General features: G+C 45.3%; 1 protein-coding gene across 1 annotated transcript in view; it reads left to right on the top strand.

The window, feature by feature from the left end:
- CSMD1 (CUB and Sushi multiple domains 1) overlaps positions 1 to 17,856 on the top strand; it is a 3,932,590-nt gene that overhangs the window by 2,318,905 nt on the left and 1,595,829 nt on the right. The window contains exon 25 of the mRNA XM_086925641.1: positions 11,282 to 11,408. Within this exon, the coding sequence (XP_086781767.1) occupies positions 11,282 to 11,408 (127 nt within the window). The remainder of the gene's footprint in view (positions 1 to 11,281; positions 11,409 to 17,856) is intronic.

Raw genomic sequence — 17,856 nt, 5'->3', positions numbered from 1 at the left:
ATGTTTACGGCTGCCCTGCAATTAGTGGGCAGCTGCACCATTAAGGCGCAATTCTTTGGAGCATGTCTGAGTTAGGAGTGAGTTGTACTCTTGTGCCCCGGGTATTCCCAGCTGTCCAGCAAGTAGTGGGCAGCTGCAATGTTTAGGTTTGCGCAGTGGTGCAATTGGATTTCGCTGCAATGGCAGCGCGCCCTGACATTCCGGACACAGGGCATTTGAGCCCCTTTGGAGTTGGCCAGGGGAAATGGTACATTTATAGGGTGCTAGGCCCTAATGTGATTGATGTGCTTATGCAATGTGGTGCTAGGAAATGCAATGCATTTAGTATGTGTTACACACCCTGTTTGATACCTCTAAATTATAGTTTATGATTGAGGTTGTTTTGCATATCATGGTTTATGCAAGCAAGATTATGCTTCACTGTGTGATTTACGCCCCTAATGTGAGCTATACTTAGTAGGTTAGGGTCTAAGGTATTTAGACTTGTGTGATACTGTACATAATGTAGTTTGTTACAGACTGATGCAAAGTACAGTGATTACCAGTGTTTACTGGTTGTACGTTTATGATCTATTTTACTTTTACCTGGTTTGCTTTGTGATGGTTCTGACAGTGGTCGATGTGGCCCTGTCAGGTGTATATAATCCCTTGTAAATATTGCGCAGTGCCAGTTGGCACAGTGTACATTATGTGTTTACTATTCTAATGTGTTTTGAGAATACAAAGGCTATTTTTGATATAACCTTGTGTGGAGTTCCTTTTGTAGTGTGCCTGGGATGTTATTGCTGTTGTGTGTGTGCGCAAACGCTTTACACATTGCCTCCGGCATAAGCCTGACTGCTCGTGCCAAGCTACCAAGGGGGTGAGCAAGAGTTATCTTTGGCATGTAACTCCCCAGCCCTGACTAGAGTGGTGGTCTCTGCCTGGCTTTGGCACAAGCCTTAGCCAACCTGAGATCCCATTTCTAACATGTGTGAATACTGAAACACTGGGATCCATTTTAGTTTCCCGCTTGTTTGACCTAGCACAAGAGGGAAGTTATGATGCAGCCCCCACAGACAGTGTAAGTGTATCACATGCATCTCAGAGCTGGAGGGTATAACTCTAGAGCATGATGTTTAGAGGGGTAGGAACTGGGCTGTTTTGACCAATTTATGCTAACCTTCGCATCAGGATGTTGTTGAGTAGTCCTGCTGGAGCACAATTTTTTGGTTCAAGGTGGGAACATGTGGTTGAGTAAATGGATTCATTTGTTAGTGAGAAAAAATCCCCTGGAATGGCACCTCCAAGAAGATTGAAGACAGCCGGGTGCAGAACTTCACAGTTGTACTTATGTAATTGTTGCTTTTACTTAGAGCCAACCTCATCACTACCTGCTGGAAGAGCCATCACCTTACACAAAGACTGGATGTGCACCTCTGCAAGAAAGTGAAATGTTACTAAGAACCACATCAGGTCAGTTCCTGAAATTTCGACAGTGGATCCATATTCCCAGTCTGCTAATCATTTATAAAAGTGGAACCAAAACGTTCCCACTTTGCTTCAGTTGCCAGCTTCCTCACTGACTACGGATGGGGTTCTCTGCTGAGTACTCAAAGAGCTGACAGCCAATCACCTGGTGGTGAGAAGATATCATCCCAAGTTTGGCTCGTTGTACTCATGAGCTGTGGGTCTGACTGTGAATTGCAAAGTTGCGTGCCTCCTGAAAAGAGAGAAGGAGCAAATTGTTTCACAAGAGCTGTTTTACAGAGGAGGGTAATGCAGCTGCCAAGGTGGCAGACAGGAAAGGCACTTGGAGAAGTTAACTACTGTGTGCAAGTGCCAAGAGCTGATTTGAGCACTCCTGAGGATCTCTCTCCCTCCCTGTATGCTAAGGCAAGCCAACATGCACATATGACTTGCTTGTTTGCCTGCTCCACTGACCATCACAGAGGAAAAGCAGAGTCCTTTGCTGCCCCCAAAGAACTGTAGCTCTGCACCATGGGCCAGGGGAATGTATATCCCCAGTTGGAACTCCTGGACCTGATCATAGTGTCCATGCCACTGCAGTTTCCGTTTGGCCTGACCTGGTGTTGCCCAAACGAGCCCCTGTAATCCAGAGCAAGAGTGCCCACACCAGGCAGTCGAAGACTGCCCATTCGCTCTTGGACTTGCCAAGTACACTTAAGTAACATTTGAACAGACCATTCATTTAGAACTTGAATAACAGGTTTTGTTGTGTCTTTGTTGAGACTGTGGCATACCTCTCATTAGAACAGACTAGTCTGTGTATTTCAGACTGCTCCATAAAGGACCTGTTCCTGTGACTGCATCTAAAGTGTCCGTCTGTCTAGTAACCCCGTTGCATCAGTACAATACCTTAACTGTAGTGCTGCATATCCCATATATAGCACTGAGTTGTGGCTTAATGGAATTTCACTTACTGTAATTGACGTTTACCCACTTGCATTCTGAGTCTCAGCCGACCACACGGCCAACCTGATATGACTTAAATTGCTCACTCTCACCACCCAGACAGTGAAGGGAAGAATAGGTGTACTTGGCCCAATTCGCAGAGCCGTAGTTGGGCGATCCCAGGCAACCGCCAAGGTTGTGGCTCAGTAGTCCCTATCAGCCGTATGAACTCCTAATATGGGGAGACAGTGATGAATGGGTTGTCATTTGTAGGTAGCATCCAGCTTTCAGATTGTCATAAAAGTATGTGTGTGTGTATGAATACAGGTGACATTGACATCAGGTGCACTGGTAGTGTATGTGAAGGATTTGGCATACAGATTTATAAACATTTTCACAAAGTTTATTAAATTGTTGTTGCACATATTGTTAATGCATGTTAGATGCACTGAATCCCAAACTGCCCCATTCTCACCCTAGCTGCTAGATTTAGGGAGGCCAGTGGGCAGCTTCTGTTGGTGCACCTTTGCTCCTCAAAGGGGGGGAATAATGTTTAATCGAGCCATAGCATGTACAGACGGTTTTAAATGAGGCTACTTAATTGAGAACGCAGCCGACTGGAGACTTATGAAGATTTTCCCATTTTAGAACATACCAATAATACCCCTATGAAGCATCCAATCTAAAGAAATTGGTGTCCCTAGAGATTTGGGGCCCCAGAAACTGGGTGTAAATGTAAATATTCATGGGAATGTTCAGGTTCAAAGGGAAAATGGTGGAATGAGGCAGATGGAAGGGTCGTTTTTCACTTCTGGCCCAACACCAGCCATACAACAATACAATCAAGAAATTAAGAACTTAAAGCTCCAAACCAAATTTTAGTACATATTAAAAAAAAAAAACATCACAAAAAAGTCAAGAAGTTCAAATGATAATTAAGCCACAAGACCCAATGAAAAGAAAGGGAAATGGTATTGCCTTCATGACTAAATGTTCTCACGATGAGTAGATAGAGAGGAATTAAATGAGAAGGGAAATGTTTCTTAATTCGCTTCACCTGGGACCATAGCATTTCAATTGATCAATTCACAAGTACTGGTATTATTGATTCTAGGTGGTAATATTTTCATTTGATTCATATATTTTCCATGCAAAAAAGCAATTTTATAAAAGACTTTGTTTTAATCTGGAGTATTCTGGAATAAGTTTTTGATGTCTTGTTACAGATGACGAGGGGGCCACTTGGCTGTCTTGTGAACCAGGTAGAAGGCACTTCAGAGTTTACAGAGTGACGCATCTAGGTAGATGCGTCACTTTGTAAACCCCTGCACTACATTATACCTGTGCCAGGTATAATGCATGCAGGGGGGCGTTCTGACGCAAGAAAAGGTCATAGAAGTGACGCAGTGAAATCTATAAGATTTCACTGCGCCACTTCTAGGATGCAAATGCGTCAATTTCTTACGCCTGCTGTGTTTCTTACGCCTGCCTCACAGCAGGCGTAAGACTGACGCAGGCCACATTGCTGGAGTTGCGTCACTTTTGTGACACAATCCAGCAATGCGTCACTTTTGCGCCATACAGATACCTCAGAAATACTGACGTATCTGTAACTCCTTGCGCAATGATGCGTCATACTGTAAATATGAAGTATCATTGGTGTCGCAAGGAGGGCGCAATGAAAAGTGACACATCACTGTTTTCACGCAGCAATGCGTCACTTTTCATAAATGAGGCCCCAAGTGCCTAAACTCAGTTTCCAGTGAGCAAATATTCAAACGGAATAGAATTAGAAATAACTCCTCTGGGTGCTCTGGCAAGTAGCATGGCAGATTGTAAACGGGTGCTTGTTAGTATCATTAGGATCAAAGCACATTTTTTGAATAGCAAAGTCCGAAAAGGCAGGTGACAGCCTGGTGACTACCAAGCTCCTTTCAGAAATCAATTGTCCTTATCACTGACGAGTTCGGCTGAATCCCCTTCAAAAGCATTCAGGTATCATCTGCTTGCAGAATGCCATAGGAAGACCACAACACCACATAACAATGGTGAAGTGCCCCCCTCTGGATCCAACTAGGTGTTAAAAACGACTATTCACAATTGTTCTTTTTCCCTCATGTGTACGCCATGAATTCAGTTAGGTGGCTGCACTCAGGACATGTTCCTACAACTCGGAAGAATCAAAATTGAAATAGGTAAATCTAATCTGATTACATGTTAAAAATTAATATACTTCATCGTTTTGCGTCATTGGTCCTGCGGCATGGCTACCAAGTTTGAAGTTTTCTAAACTGCATGAAATTCACTTTGAATTGGAAATAAGGGGGCATATTGCCAAGCAATAGCGATAATTATCGCTATTGCTTGGTTAGTGTGAAAAAATTAACGCCGAGCTGCGGCGATTTTTATCGCAGATAAACCTTGGTATTACCAAGGTTTATCGCAAATGAGATAAAAATCGGCCGCAATGCATGAATATCGCTGAAAAGTCACCCTTCATCGCTGCTGTGCTGAGAGGTCGCTCCACAGTCTTCCTGCCGAGACCTGGTATCCTTGTGCTGCTTTTCAATCTGCATTCCACCCAAAAGTTTATTTGTTCTGTACTGCCCTGGGCGCTGCTTTGCTTTGCTTCCGCTGCAATCACTTTAACTTTAGAACGCGATAACCCCCGGCGCTGTGCTCTGCCCTCCCCCCGCTGCCATTTTGTTTATATTGTTGTTGTCCTCGTCCTCGTGAGCCCGCCCCGCCTCCCAGCTGAGCCGCCCTCGCCCCTCCCCCTTTCCACTATCCATATATGACAGATGAGCTTCCGCGCAGCGTTCACGCGCAGCGATCGCGCCCCAGTCGCGCCGAAGGTGCGCCAAAGGTAAGCCCGTCTACGCCCGTCCGCGCCTGGACCGCGCCCAGCGCCAGACCCACTGGCCCTCGCATTGCCCAGCCCTCCCGCATTACTTACGATGCCACCACCCTCCTAGCCCTTAACCCCGGCCGCTCCCCCAACTGCGTCCAAGCCGCTCCTGGACTCACCCATGGACCCTACTCTTGCAACTCCTGCAAGTTCGACGGCACCAAAACCAGCTCCTCATCCACCAACACCAATCAGAGACCTGACACCAACCACCTAAAATGCATCCTGCTCAACACCCGCTCGGTCCACAGACACGCCATCGACCTCTGGAATCTACTTGACACCATCTCACCGGACGTCGCCTTCCTAACAGAAACATGGATGAATGCCTCTTCAGCCCCAGACATCACCATTGCCATCCCGGAAGGATACAAGATCATCCGTAAGGACCGCATCGAGCAAACAGGAGGAGGAATCGCTATCGTCCATAAGAACTCCATCCGCATCTCAACCAGCTCTGACGTCAAACTTGCCAGCGCCGAACACCTCCACTTCCAGATCCACACCGACCCCAAGACCACACTCAGAGGCACCCTCCTCTACCGGCCTCCAGGACCCCGTGCACATTTCAGTGACAACATCACTGACTTTATCACCCCACACGCCCTCCCCTCCGAGGACTACATTCTATTGGGAGACCTCAACTTTCACCTGGAAAAGAACAACGACAGCAGCGCCACCACCCTTCTGGACAATCTTGCCAACCTCGGACTCAAACAACTGGTCACTACCCCCTCCCACATTGCAGGTCACACACTCGACCCTATCTTCACTTCCAGCAAACATGTCTCCTTCAGTCACACCACAGCTCTTCACTGGACGGACCACAGCTGCGTTCACTTCACATACAATAAGACCACAATCCACAACCATCCTCAACCCACCATGCAAAGAAACTGGAACAAAATCACCATCGACCAGATCTCCTCATCGCTTCTTCAAAACCCCCCTGTCCACTCCTCAAACCCCGACCAAGCAGCCATTAACCTCACCCAATGGATATGCAACAGCGCCGACATCCTAGCACCGTTGAAAAAACGTCAAAGCAAACCAGGCAGCAAAAACGCCTCCTGGTTCAACGATGATCTTAAGAAATCAAAGAAACACTGTCGCTCCCTCGAGAAGGCCTGGAAAAAAGACCCAAACACCAGCACCAGGGACGCCTTCAAAAACGCCACCCGCATACACCACCAACTAATCCGGTCTGCCAAGAAAGCCGCATTCAAAGACCGTCTAGATAACAACGCCCACAACAGCAAGGAATTATTCAACATCGTCAAAGAATTTACCAACCCATCAGCCAACTCCAACGACATCACTCCCTCTGAAGCCCTCTGCGACTCCCTAGCTTCCTTCTTCCACAACAAAATCGCAGACATCCACAACAGCTTCGACAACCGACCCGAAGACCAACCAACCCAACCCTGTGCAGGACCTTCATCCCCCTTGAACATCCTTAATGACTGGAACCTAATCTCCACCGAGGACACCATCCGCCTGATGAACTCCATCCACTCAGGATCCCCAACTGACCCATGCCCTCACCACATCTTCAACAAAGCAGACTCCATCATAGCACCATGCCTCCGAGATGTCATCAACCACTCCCTCAACGCCGCCACCTTCCCGGAAAGCTGGAAACACGCAGAACTCAGCGCCCTTCTGAAAAAACCCACAGCTGACCCCACCGAACTCAAAAACTACCGCCCCATCTCGCTTCTTCCATTCCCGGCCAAAGTCATCGAGAAAGCTGTCAACATCCAACTCGCCTCCTTCCTCGAAACCAACAAATCCCTCGACCCCTCACAGTCCGGCTTCCGAGCCAAACACAGCACTGACACCGCACTTATCGCAGCAACAGACGACATTCGAACTTTACTGGACAATGGAGACACAGTCGCCCTCATCCTCCTCGACCTCTCCGCTGCCTTCAACACAGTCTGCCATAGCACCCTTCTACAGCGCCTCAGAAACGTAGGAATCCAAGGAAAAGCACTGGAATGTATCACCTCGTTCCTCACCGGAAGAACCCAGAGAGTCCGCCTCCCACCATTCAAGTCAGAGGCCTCTGAAGTCATCTGCGGCGTGCCACAAGGATCGTCACTCAGCCCCACCCTCTTCAACGTATACATGAGCCCCCTTGCGGCCATCGCTCGCCAACACAATCTCAACATCATCTCCTACGCGGATGACACTCAACTGATCCTATCACTCACCAAAGACCCTAACACCGCCAAAACCAACTTACACGAAGGAATGAAAGAAGTAGCCGAGTGGATGAAGCACAGCCGTCTGAAACTGAACTCAGACAAAACAGAAGTCCTCATCCTAGGCACCTCCCCTCCGCCTGGGATGACTCTTGGTGGCCAGAAGCCCTTGGAAAAGCACCCATCCCGACGGACCACGCACGGAACCTGGGCGTCATCTTGGACTCCTCACTCTCGATGACCAGACAAGTCAACGCCGTTTCATCATCTTGCTTCAACATTCTTCGCATGCTCAAAAAAACATTTTGCTGGATCCCCACCGAAACTAGAAAAGCGATCACCCACGCACTGGTTACGAGCCGCCTGGACTACGGAAACACACTATACGCCGGTACCACCGCAAAACTCCAGAAAAAACTCCAACGCATCCAGAACGCTTCAGCCAGGCTCATACTAGACATCCCGCGTAAAGAACACATCTCTGGTCACCTGAAAAACCTCCACTGGCTCCCCGTAAATAAGAGGATTACCTTTCGCCTCCTAACCCACGCACACAAAGCACTCTACGAACTTGGACCCGAATGCCTCAACACACGACTGTCCTTCTACACCCCCTCCCGCCAGCTACGATCCTCCAACCAAGCCCTTGCCACTGTACCTCGCATCAACAAAACCACCATGGGAGGTAGATCCTTCTCCTACCTGGCAGCTAAAACCTGGAACTCACTTCCCACTCACCTTCGCCTTACTCAAAACCACCTAGCATTCAGAAAACAACTTAAAACTTGGATATTCGACAAGTAATTCCCCACCCCTTCTCTAGCGCCTTGAGACCTTATGGGTATGTAGCGCGCTATATAAATCTCTTGACTTGACTTGACTTGATATTCATGCATTAGCTAGCTAATGCTCTTAGCCATGTTATCCACCTCCAATTGGATAACATGGCTAAGAACTGCTCAGGGCAGGTGTTAGCTTTTGGAGATATTCGCACTTACCGCGAATATCTCCAGAAGTTGGTAATAGGAGATAGCGATGTTAGCGACTGTTTTCAGTCGCTAACATCTTGGCACGCCCACTTTGCATTTCATTAGTGATAAATATCACTGACATGCAAAGTGGGGCCCAAGATGGTCACTATCTCCTACTAGCTGACGCTAACTGGTGTTAGCGACAGCTAGGTAATAGGGAGATAATTTTATCTCCGCTTTCCTTGCTTTTTTAAGCCAAAAAAGCGGAGATAAACCCCCTTGATAATATGCCTCAAAGATCCTTTTCCATAATCTCAAAACTGACGATGCAACAGAAAGGGTCCTCCTACACATGTATCTGAGCCTTTCATCTGAGTTACTCTACAATTGAGGTCTGATGTTTTGGATTACAACTAACAGTCCGTCGCTACACCGGAAGTACAGAGACGCACAATATTACCAGAAAATGTGGCAGTTATTGAGGACGCGATCTGCGTAAAATACGAAATTCAAAGGATCAAAACAGAAAGTAACAAAAGGAAACACACTATGCAGATTGAGCGTATTACCAGTTGAACATATATTTGTCACGGTCAGGCGCGTTTGACTCAAAGGGCTTCAGACAAAACCCTGCCCGCTCATCTCTCTGACCCCACCCCCCTCCCTCGTGTGTGTCAGCCCAGCTGAGACAGCGTCCCGGGCACACACGCAGGGGCAGATTTACAATAACTGGTGCATCCCCAGGGATGCACCAGTTATTGTGCGCCGCCGCTCCGCCACCCATGGTGCGCCGCATTTACAATGCGGCGCATCATGGGGCAAAAACGGCACAGATGCATGACGCATCTGTGCCATAAAGGTGGCGCATTGCTGGAGTTGCGTCGCAAGCGTGGCGCAACTCCAGCCTGGCTCGGGGGTGCCCTATCTGTCCAATCCTGCATCAAGCCTTACACCTGCTTCAAGCAGGCGCAGGGTTTTGACGCAGCATTGGCCTAAAAGTGACTGAGTGAAATCTTGTAGATTTCGCTCAGCCACTTTTGCGAGGCGCACCTGCCCCGGAACGCCCACCCTGCGCCGGAATGCCCAAATGTGGCGCAGGGATTTACAACGTGACGCATCTGCCTAGATGCGTCACGTTGTAAATGGGTCGCAGGGATGGGCCACGTTTACGCCGCCGTTGCGTGACGCAAACGTTGCGCAAGTCCAACATAAATCTGCCCCACAGTTTTTGCGCTGCTGCGGGCTGGCATCCGTCTTAGTGCAGCCGCACCCGAGTACTTCACAGGTCTTTAAAAGACCATAAATGGTCGTCGACGAATCTTTGGAGAAATGGTGGCTTTACGGCTAGAGCTACAGACTTTGGTGCTGGGGAAGTTGCTTCGAGCCTCGGCGTTGGCTCAGCATCCTGTGATTCTGGGCAAACCATTTAATCTCCCCGTGCCTACCAAAAATAAATACGTCCTTGTACTGGTGCTCATGTAAAGCGCGCCTTCGGGTCAAGTTTGCGCATTATAAAACTGCAAAAAAAAAACTTACAGTGCTAAATGTCATGAATGAATCGTCTTTCATTTTTCTAAAATGGATTATTCCTGGTTAATATTTAACACACTTTTTATAAGTTGTGCAAATATGTTATATTTAAGTTCTTGTATTTTATTGAAGAAAGCGGACCACAAGTCTCTGCATTCCTTACCTTATATACTGCACATTCTCTTCTTCTCACTGAGTCAGCATTTTGGAATTCATTTTTACACTTTTGATGTTCACTTGATATATAACTTTTATATTCAGGGGATTTCCGATCTATAGAGTGACTGACATCCAACAAAACTTTTATTATACTAATGTATTGAAAATATTTGTAGACTTTAACATATCCCATAGGTGGCTTCCTGCCATCGCAACCATGTGTAAAAGTGCACCCCCAGATATACATTTCTAGCACTGGCGAACAAGAGTAAAAAGAATGCAATTCGCACAACTGTCCACAACTTAATAGTTTGCAATATTACCAAGGCCATCATTTACTTGTGGTAATTTTACAAGATGCTTGAAGGCTAGCCTCTTTCACTATATGGCCTTGCCGGAGCAGAAGTCTCCAACAAGCAAGCAAGCCTCCAAATTGCTGCCTCGTCACTTACCCCCACCCCGGTTCCTACATTTATTGTTTGTTGGGCAATTGCTGAACGAACAAATCAATAAAATAAATAACATACATTTTGAGACGTGAAGGTTTTGGTTCTCTTTTCAGAGAAACAGGGGTGGTGGTTTCTCGGTGCCCCTAGACAGGCTCCAGAACTCCCACAGATGTCTACCATCATGAACTAGTTCATCATCTGTACTACTGAAGACAGCGTATTGCTTCACCTGTTAGATTTTACAGACTCATTGCGTCATGTTCACACAGCCAGCTTCAAGACATTTGTATGCTTAACAGGTTACTCGAACACACAGGCTCTCTCAGACTTTTTGATAAACGGACCCAAATGTTTTAGGAACGTAAAAAATATATATTGATGTAAAGAATGTAGTTTATGGATGACTTCATTTATAGTGAGATGTTTATAATGGCTTTAACTACTCTTTCTCTGTTCATTAATGTTTATGTATTAAAAGAGGTTCAGAGATTAGTAGGTGAATTTATGTATGTCACTTCTTTTCTGCCAGTGAAACTGAAATACTGCAATTAATGTTTTATTTGTTGTGTTTATATATACGCAGAGAAGTATGTTTACAGGTGATTGTATCAGCTGACAATATAGAAGCAAAATGTGTTTTCTAATGTATTTCTTTATTTATAGCTGAATGTGGTGGGCGAGTTCACGCTGTCGCATCTGGAAGAATTCTTTCTCCAGGATACCCCGCACCATATGACAACAATGTTCATTGCACATGGGTGTTAGAAGCTGATCCTGGAAAGACCATCAGGTACATAACAATTTCATGTGAAAACATGCAATTCTGCGTGTGATGCATGCACGCGATTATTTTTTTTACTCATCATTGGATTTTGCCAACTCTCATTTCTTTAACCAAACGAAAGCTGTCGCTTGTACTGTAATTAATTGTTTTTTGAGAGCTACAAAACGTTTCATTAGTGAATGTTTTATTCTTTTGTTGTTTTGCATGCAATACCTACTCAGAGGTTAAGTAAACAAATTACAAAGCTGCTACAAAGTTCCTCTACCGGTCTGGAAGTCTTCATCCAATAGGATATGACTTGTTTTTACTTCGAATTTCACACCTTATATCTTATTGCTATTACTTTTAATAGACACTAAAATAAAACCATACAACCGTGCTTGGTACCAATTGTAAGTCTGCTGTATGCAGCAAGTTTTCAGGAGGAAAATTGCAAAAAACACAGTTGATGGACACAATGCAGAACAATGTCTTACATTCACCCCAGTACAAAGATCTGGGCCTAAATCCATTGTTTCTTTGCACTCCACACCACCCTAGGTCAGACAATGGCTATATGCAAATCAGCCTTGACCCTGTGCCTCATGGGAACAGTCCAGCCCGAACTACCAAGCCATGTCTTTCCTAGACCGGAATCAAGCATCCAAGGACCGGTTTCTGGCTATCAGCCTTCTTCAGCCTGGATAGCTTGATTCCAGTGATGTGGAGAGCCTGGGACTCACATCTGAGCATACCCAGCCCACTCAGGTGAAAATTGCAAAAAACACAGTTGATGAACAGAATGCAGAACAATGTCTTACATTCACCCCAGTACAAAGATCTGGGCCTAAATCCATCGTTGTTTTGCCCTCCACACCACCCTAGGTCAGACAATGGCTATATGCAAATCAGCCTTCACCCTGTGCCTCATGGGAACAGTCCAGCCCAAACTACCAAGCCATGTCTTTCCTAGACCGGAATCAAGTGATTGTTTCTGTCTCTATTTGGTCGAGTATTATAGACCTCGAGGTAAAGGACAGGTTAGAAAGTGATCACTTTCCCTTGAGCCTTTTAATAGAAGATTCTCTGTTCCAGGGAGTAGTCCGTCCGATATCAGCAGACACAAACAATGGAGACAGCGTTGAGGTACACGCCAGCAATAATAGACGGGCACTTAAACGGTCACTTATACTGGACCACGGCGAGATTCTCGCTGAGATATATACACTTTTTGCAGGGACCTTTGGTCCATACATAGGTTCAATGGTAGAGGAGGAAAATTCTACTTATTTTATGTCACTTCACAACAATTTTTTTAAAGACTTAAAAATGTTAGTTACTAAAATGCCCAAGAAAAAACAACAAAAGATACAGAATCTGTCCCATAGTAAACCTTGGTACGATAGACTCTGTAGGGAATCTAAAAGGGCGCTTTTATCAGCCATTAAATCTAAGACACTATCTGACATAAAAATAGCAAGGAATAATTACAAGCTAGTCCAAAAGGCTTCAAAAAAAGCCTGGGAGGAAGAAAAATGGGCAGACATGCTGTTAGCTGTTAAACAAATGACAGTGTAGGTTTTTGGAGGTTGGTGGCTAATGGGAACCATGTAGGGAGAGTGGTCAAGGACGTCTATCTGGACGAACTAACATGGGTTAACAACTTTACTAACCTCTATAAAAAGTATGATAATGCCCAATTTGATGTGGATGTCCCATGCTTTGAACACCCCACTGATTGCCTAGATTTTACACTAGGCAAAACTGAGTTAGCAATTGACCTAGTAAAGTCTGGTAAAGCACCAGGCTTAGATAGGATTCCTGGGGACTTATACAAACATGATTTAAAAGTATGGGCACCATATATAAACTACCTGTGTAATAGGTTATCCCTTAGCTTAGATTTCCCCGAAAGTTGGAGGGGAGCTGAAATTGTTTTCATCTTCAAAAAAGGGGATCGGATGGACCCTTCTAATTACCGGCCAATCAGCCTGATGGACATTCTCCAGAAAATCTACTCACGACATATCTTGACTCGTGTCAATGATTGGATGGAGGAGAATACAATTTTAACCAAATTCCAGGCTGGGTTCCGATGCAAAGTAAGCACAATAGATCAGATATTTAGATTCTGTTGCCTTTATTGGAAATATGTACATATCAAAAAGGGACATTTATACGTTGCTTTCGTCGATCTGAGAGCAGCGTTTGATCTAGTGCCACGCAATGTTCTATGGAAAACATTGAGTGTAGTAGGGCTGCCAAGTAGTCTATTCGTTCATATAAAAGAGCTGCACGAAGGGAACTTCGCAAAAATCCAATGGGGCCCAAGTGGGGAATTAACACAAAAAATTCCCATCGAGCGTGGCGTTCGCCAAGGCTGCGTACTGGCCCCTACACTTTTTTCCCTTTTCGTAAATGACATCCCTGCACATCTAGAGGGATGTATAAATGATTCACCAAAACTGAACGGAGAAAGGGTAACACCATTATTATTTGCAGATGACACTATTTTGATTTCACAAACTAAGAAAGGCCTCCAGGCTCTACTCAATTCTTTTAGCGAATATTGTAGCAAGAAAGGATTGGAAATAAATGGGAAAAAGACTAAATGTATGGCCCTAAATCCACCAAAAACAAATAAAGGCTGTCTAACACTGAACTGTGTTAAATTAGAATCGGTCTCACATTTCTCATACCTAGGGGTTACCTTAGACTCCATCTTTTCCTGGAAAGCCCAAATGAAAAAAAGTAAGCTGGCATTCACTCAGAATGTAAAGCCAATTCTCAGGAAACAAAGTTTGAGTACTAGTAAAGCTGTGTCCCTGGTAGTTGAGCTCTTTAAATTCAAGGTTCAACCAGCAGCTTTCTATGGTGCAGAAATTTGGGGACCAGGGTCTAAGGACACCTTTTGCGTTTTAGACAATAATTTTATGAGGAGCCTGGTAAGGGTCCCAAGAGGCACTCCTCTAGTGCCCCTTCAATTTGATTTAAATGTCAAAAGAACCGACCACTACACTATAATTCGCCCACTGATGTTATGGGTTAGACTGTGGCGGGTGCCCGAATTACACGACTATAGAGATGGCCTAAAAGAAATCATGGGGTTGGATAACTCAAAAACCATCCCATGGCTAAAACATGTTAAAATTTGGCTTATTAAAATAGGCTTAAAGCACTTTTGGGAGAACCCAGAACATCTACCGTCTAACTCAAAACTGATTTTAAAAAGGGCCTTCTGGTATTTTATGGTCAATATGGCAGCAAATGCTTCGGATGCTGGAACTTTAGTAACAAATGTTCTCAGTTTCAAGGACGAGCCTCTATTTGAGACCTTTCTTGATGAGATAGAGCCCCCACTTGCCAAAACCCTACTTTTTAAAATTACAATATGAGAATCTTTTGATTAAAACAACTTTGGCACGTTGGTCAAGGAGGCCTAATGTTCCACCCTTAGTGGCAGATGAAATTTGCTCTATGTGTGATTGTAGCCAGATTGAAAACGAGTTTCACATCTTCTTTTTCTGCCCTGCTTCTGCACTGGCCAGAAGAAGATGTATTAAACCATTATGCTTATTGTTAGGATTGAGATCATGTAATCAGGCCCTGAGATTACTTAAAACAAACACAATCCCAAACAATAATATTTAGTGTTAGTCGATTCTTACACTCAATTTTTTTCCTAAGGAAAAAAAAGGGGCAACAGTTATAAAGGAAGCATATACTTAAGAAAAGAATCAGAATATGCTTTAGTAATTACAGGAAGATCTTTGGTACTTTACAAACGGTTGTGCTTCGATGTATTTGTATTATGGAATGTATTTTTATGATGTATTTAAATTTTTTAGACAAAATGTTTATTTTATTGTAATGAATTGTGTTGTGACTCTTTTATGGCATTTATGCCGAAATAAAGGAATTTGAAACCTAGGCCTACATATTTTAATTTTAGAGTGCAAACCTTGAACAGGAGAAATAGAACCAAATATTCATTTACAGACCAGAGAATTATTATTAAATGGTTTTGCCATATCTGCTTAGACTACTATAAAGATCTCAGCTTTTTTTAGCTTTTGAACATAGTGCTAAAAAATCTTAAAAATGTTCAGAGTGCACAGATGATAATGGATTTCCTTAAGAGAGGTTAACTTTTATTGAGACTAATTTAGCTCAAAGATAGGTCACTTGAGGGCATGGTTCTCGGAGTTCCGCTACGCTATACAAACATTCAGCTGAGCCGCAATTGGCGGAGTGCAGTGCAAATTGCTGTTCGCGCTAGTCTTCCTTCTGCTCAGATAGAAATTCTACCCAAGCGGCAGCTCATGCTTGCAAACTTATCGTTCGCGAGTGGGGAAAAAACTCCACTACACCACGGGAGCAGAGTTTCCTGCACTCAGCAAGCTCTGCGGAGCACAGAGTGCAGAAACCACAAACTCCACAAAGGGAGCGAAGTGCACCACCCAGGCCTAGTTGTGAATCATCTGTATGTTGTAATACCCATCAAATAGTCAGGATTTAGACAAGGCAGTAGCACAGAAGATACTTTGGTGATCCTCTCCCCCTTGATCAAAGCAGAAAACAAAAATCAAGCACTAACTCTCTATGCAGCCTTCATTGAGAACACCAGCGTCTTCGATAGAATTGACAGAGCAAGGTTGTGGCAGAAGCTCCCCAACTGGGCAATAGCCTCTATGCTGCTGAGAGTCATCATGATTTGAAATGTAAAGTCCTGAGTGAGAGTCAAGGTTTCCTCCAATAAGGCGCCCTACAAAAATCATCTTCTAGACAACCCATGGGCTTAAGCAGGAATGTTTTTTGGCTGCCCTAATGTTTAATCTTTACTTGGCTGACTTAAATAATGGCTTATTCAAAGTGAAAGCATTTACTTCTGGGCACAGCTGCACACAAACCTATCTGTGTAGCAGTAGTTGTTTCATACAGCATTTGGTATGCTATAAATAATGGGATTTGTTTAACACTGGGGAGGATGGATGTGGTGAGATAATTTAATTCACAAACTTGGGTGCTGAGGTGGTAGATACACCCTCTATTGTTACATGGCGTGTGAACAGTGAATAAGGATTAACTCCGCTTTGGCGCAGAAACAGACAACGGTAGAAGCAGTAATTGATTCCGGCAGGGTTTCATTCTCATTAAGACATCACTTTTAATAACGGAAGGCTGCATGGGTCCTCTATTAGGCTTATTTGCATGGCAGAAAGGAAGATGAGTGAGAGAAAAAATGTGGACAATTATCTTGCCCAGCGATACTCCAGTCGCTTACGAAACTCTGTGGAATTTGACTGTGTTTCCACAGAGGGAAACTCCACAAGCTCCTCCCAGCCCGACACTTGACAGAATTCTGCAAGCGGTATTTGGCCTCAGTATGGTACAAAGGCATGGGAACTCAACAGCCCATAAAGAGATTAATCCAACTGATTACCAATAAGCCAACTATAATTTTAAACTATCAAAAAGATACCCTGACCTAGGCCACCTTCCATGCCTCACTAAAATTGCGACTACTGGAGTGTGGAGAACACACCCATAAAGCAAGTACGTGAACCTTGGAAAGAGCATTGACTATGGCACACATGTAATGTTTCTGAACTAACAAAATTAACCAAGTTCTACAACAGAATCTCCAAGTGCGCCACCTCACAGCAGTCACTTAAACACCTCATCATAAAGCCAAAGTGTATGAATCAAGATTACAAACTTACAGAGGCGTGGCTTAGCGGCAACCACCATGGCAGCAACCTAGGGCTGCTCCGCCACCCTCCAGTCCTACCACACTAATCCAGCCTACCTATCCGACCAGAAGATGCAGACTTAAGTACGGGAGCACAAGCGGCGCTGAATGAATCTCCCCCGGGTGAAATCGACGAAGGTGGGCAGGAGTTATGCTGACTGATGACAACGGGCTTACAGGTGGAAAAGCCGGGGCCTTGAATGCTACAGTGGCCATCCGAGGAGTTGAGTTTGCAGGCGTGACCCCCTCCCCCACCCTCGGGGGGATGGAAAAATAACATCGGGGCTTCTCCGGGGTTGTCTGGGGGCCCCCGCGTTACTGAGGCACTCACCTGGAGCGTCGGAAGGGAACTGCGACTCCCGAGCGGACAGGACGTGACAGTGCTGGTGCGCGGGAATTCGTGCGGGGGCCCAGGTCGAAGACTGGAGGTAAGCAGAGAAACCCTGCGGCCCGCCCGGTTGATACTCCTGCCTTTTGGGACTGCGGGGCGCTTTGAGGCTTCACGACGTTGGCATTGTGGTGAAGACCTGCAGTGCCCCCGCAGACGACGGAGCGGGCTGCACTGTACCCGCAAGTGACTGCCCCCACCTTTTTCCTTCATTGAGATGGGCCGGTTCTAGAATTTGACTGCGTTCTCGGATGTAGCGCGCGCAGTAAACCCGCGATTGCATCTACAGTGGTGGGGATAAAGGGAGGCCTATGAGGCCCTGCTGGAGGCCACTG

This window comes from Lissotriton vulgaris, chromosome 6 (assembly GCF_964263255.1).
Source record: "Lissotriton vulgaris chromosome 6, aLisVul1.2, whole genome shotgun sequence".
Classification (NCBI taxonomy): Eukaryota; Metazoa; Chordata; class Amphibia; order Caudata; family Salamandridae; genus Lissotriton; species Lissotriton vulgaris.
Note: the sequence above shows the minus strand (reverse complement) of the source record. Positions and strands in the feature narration are given on the sequence as shown.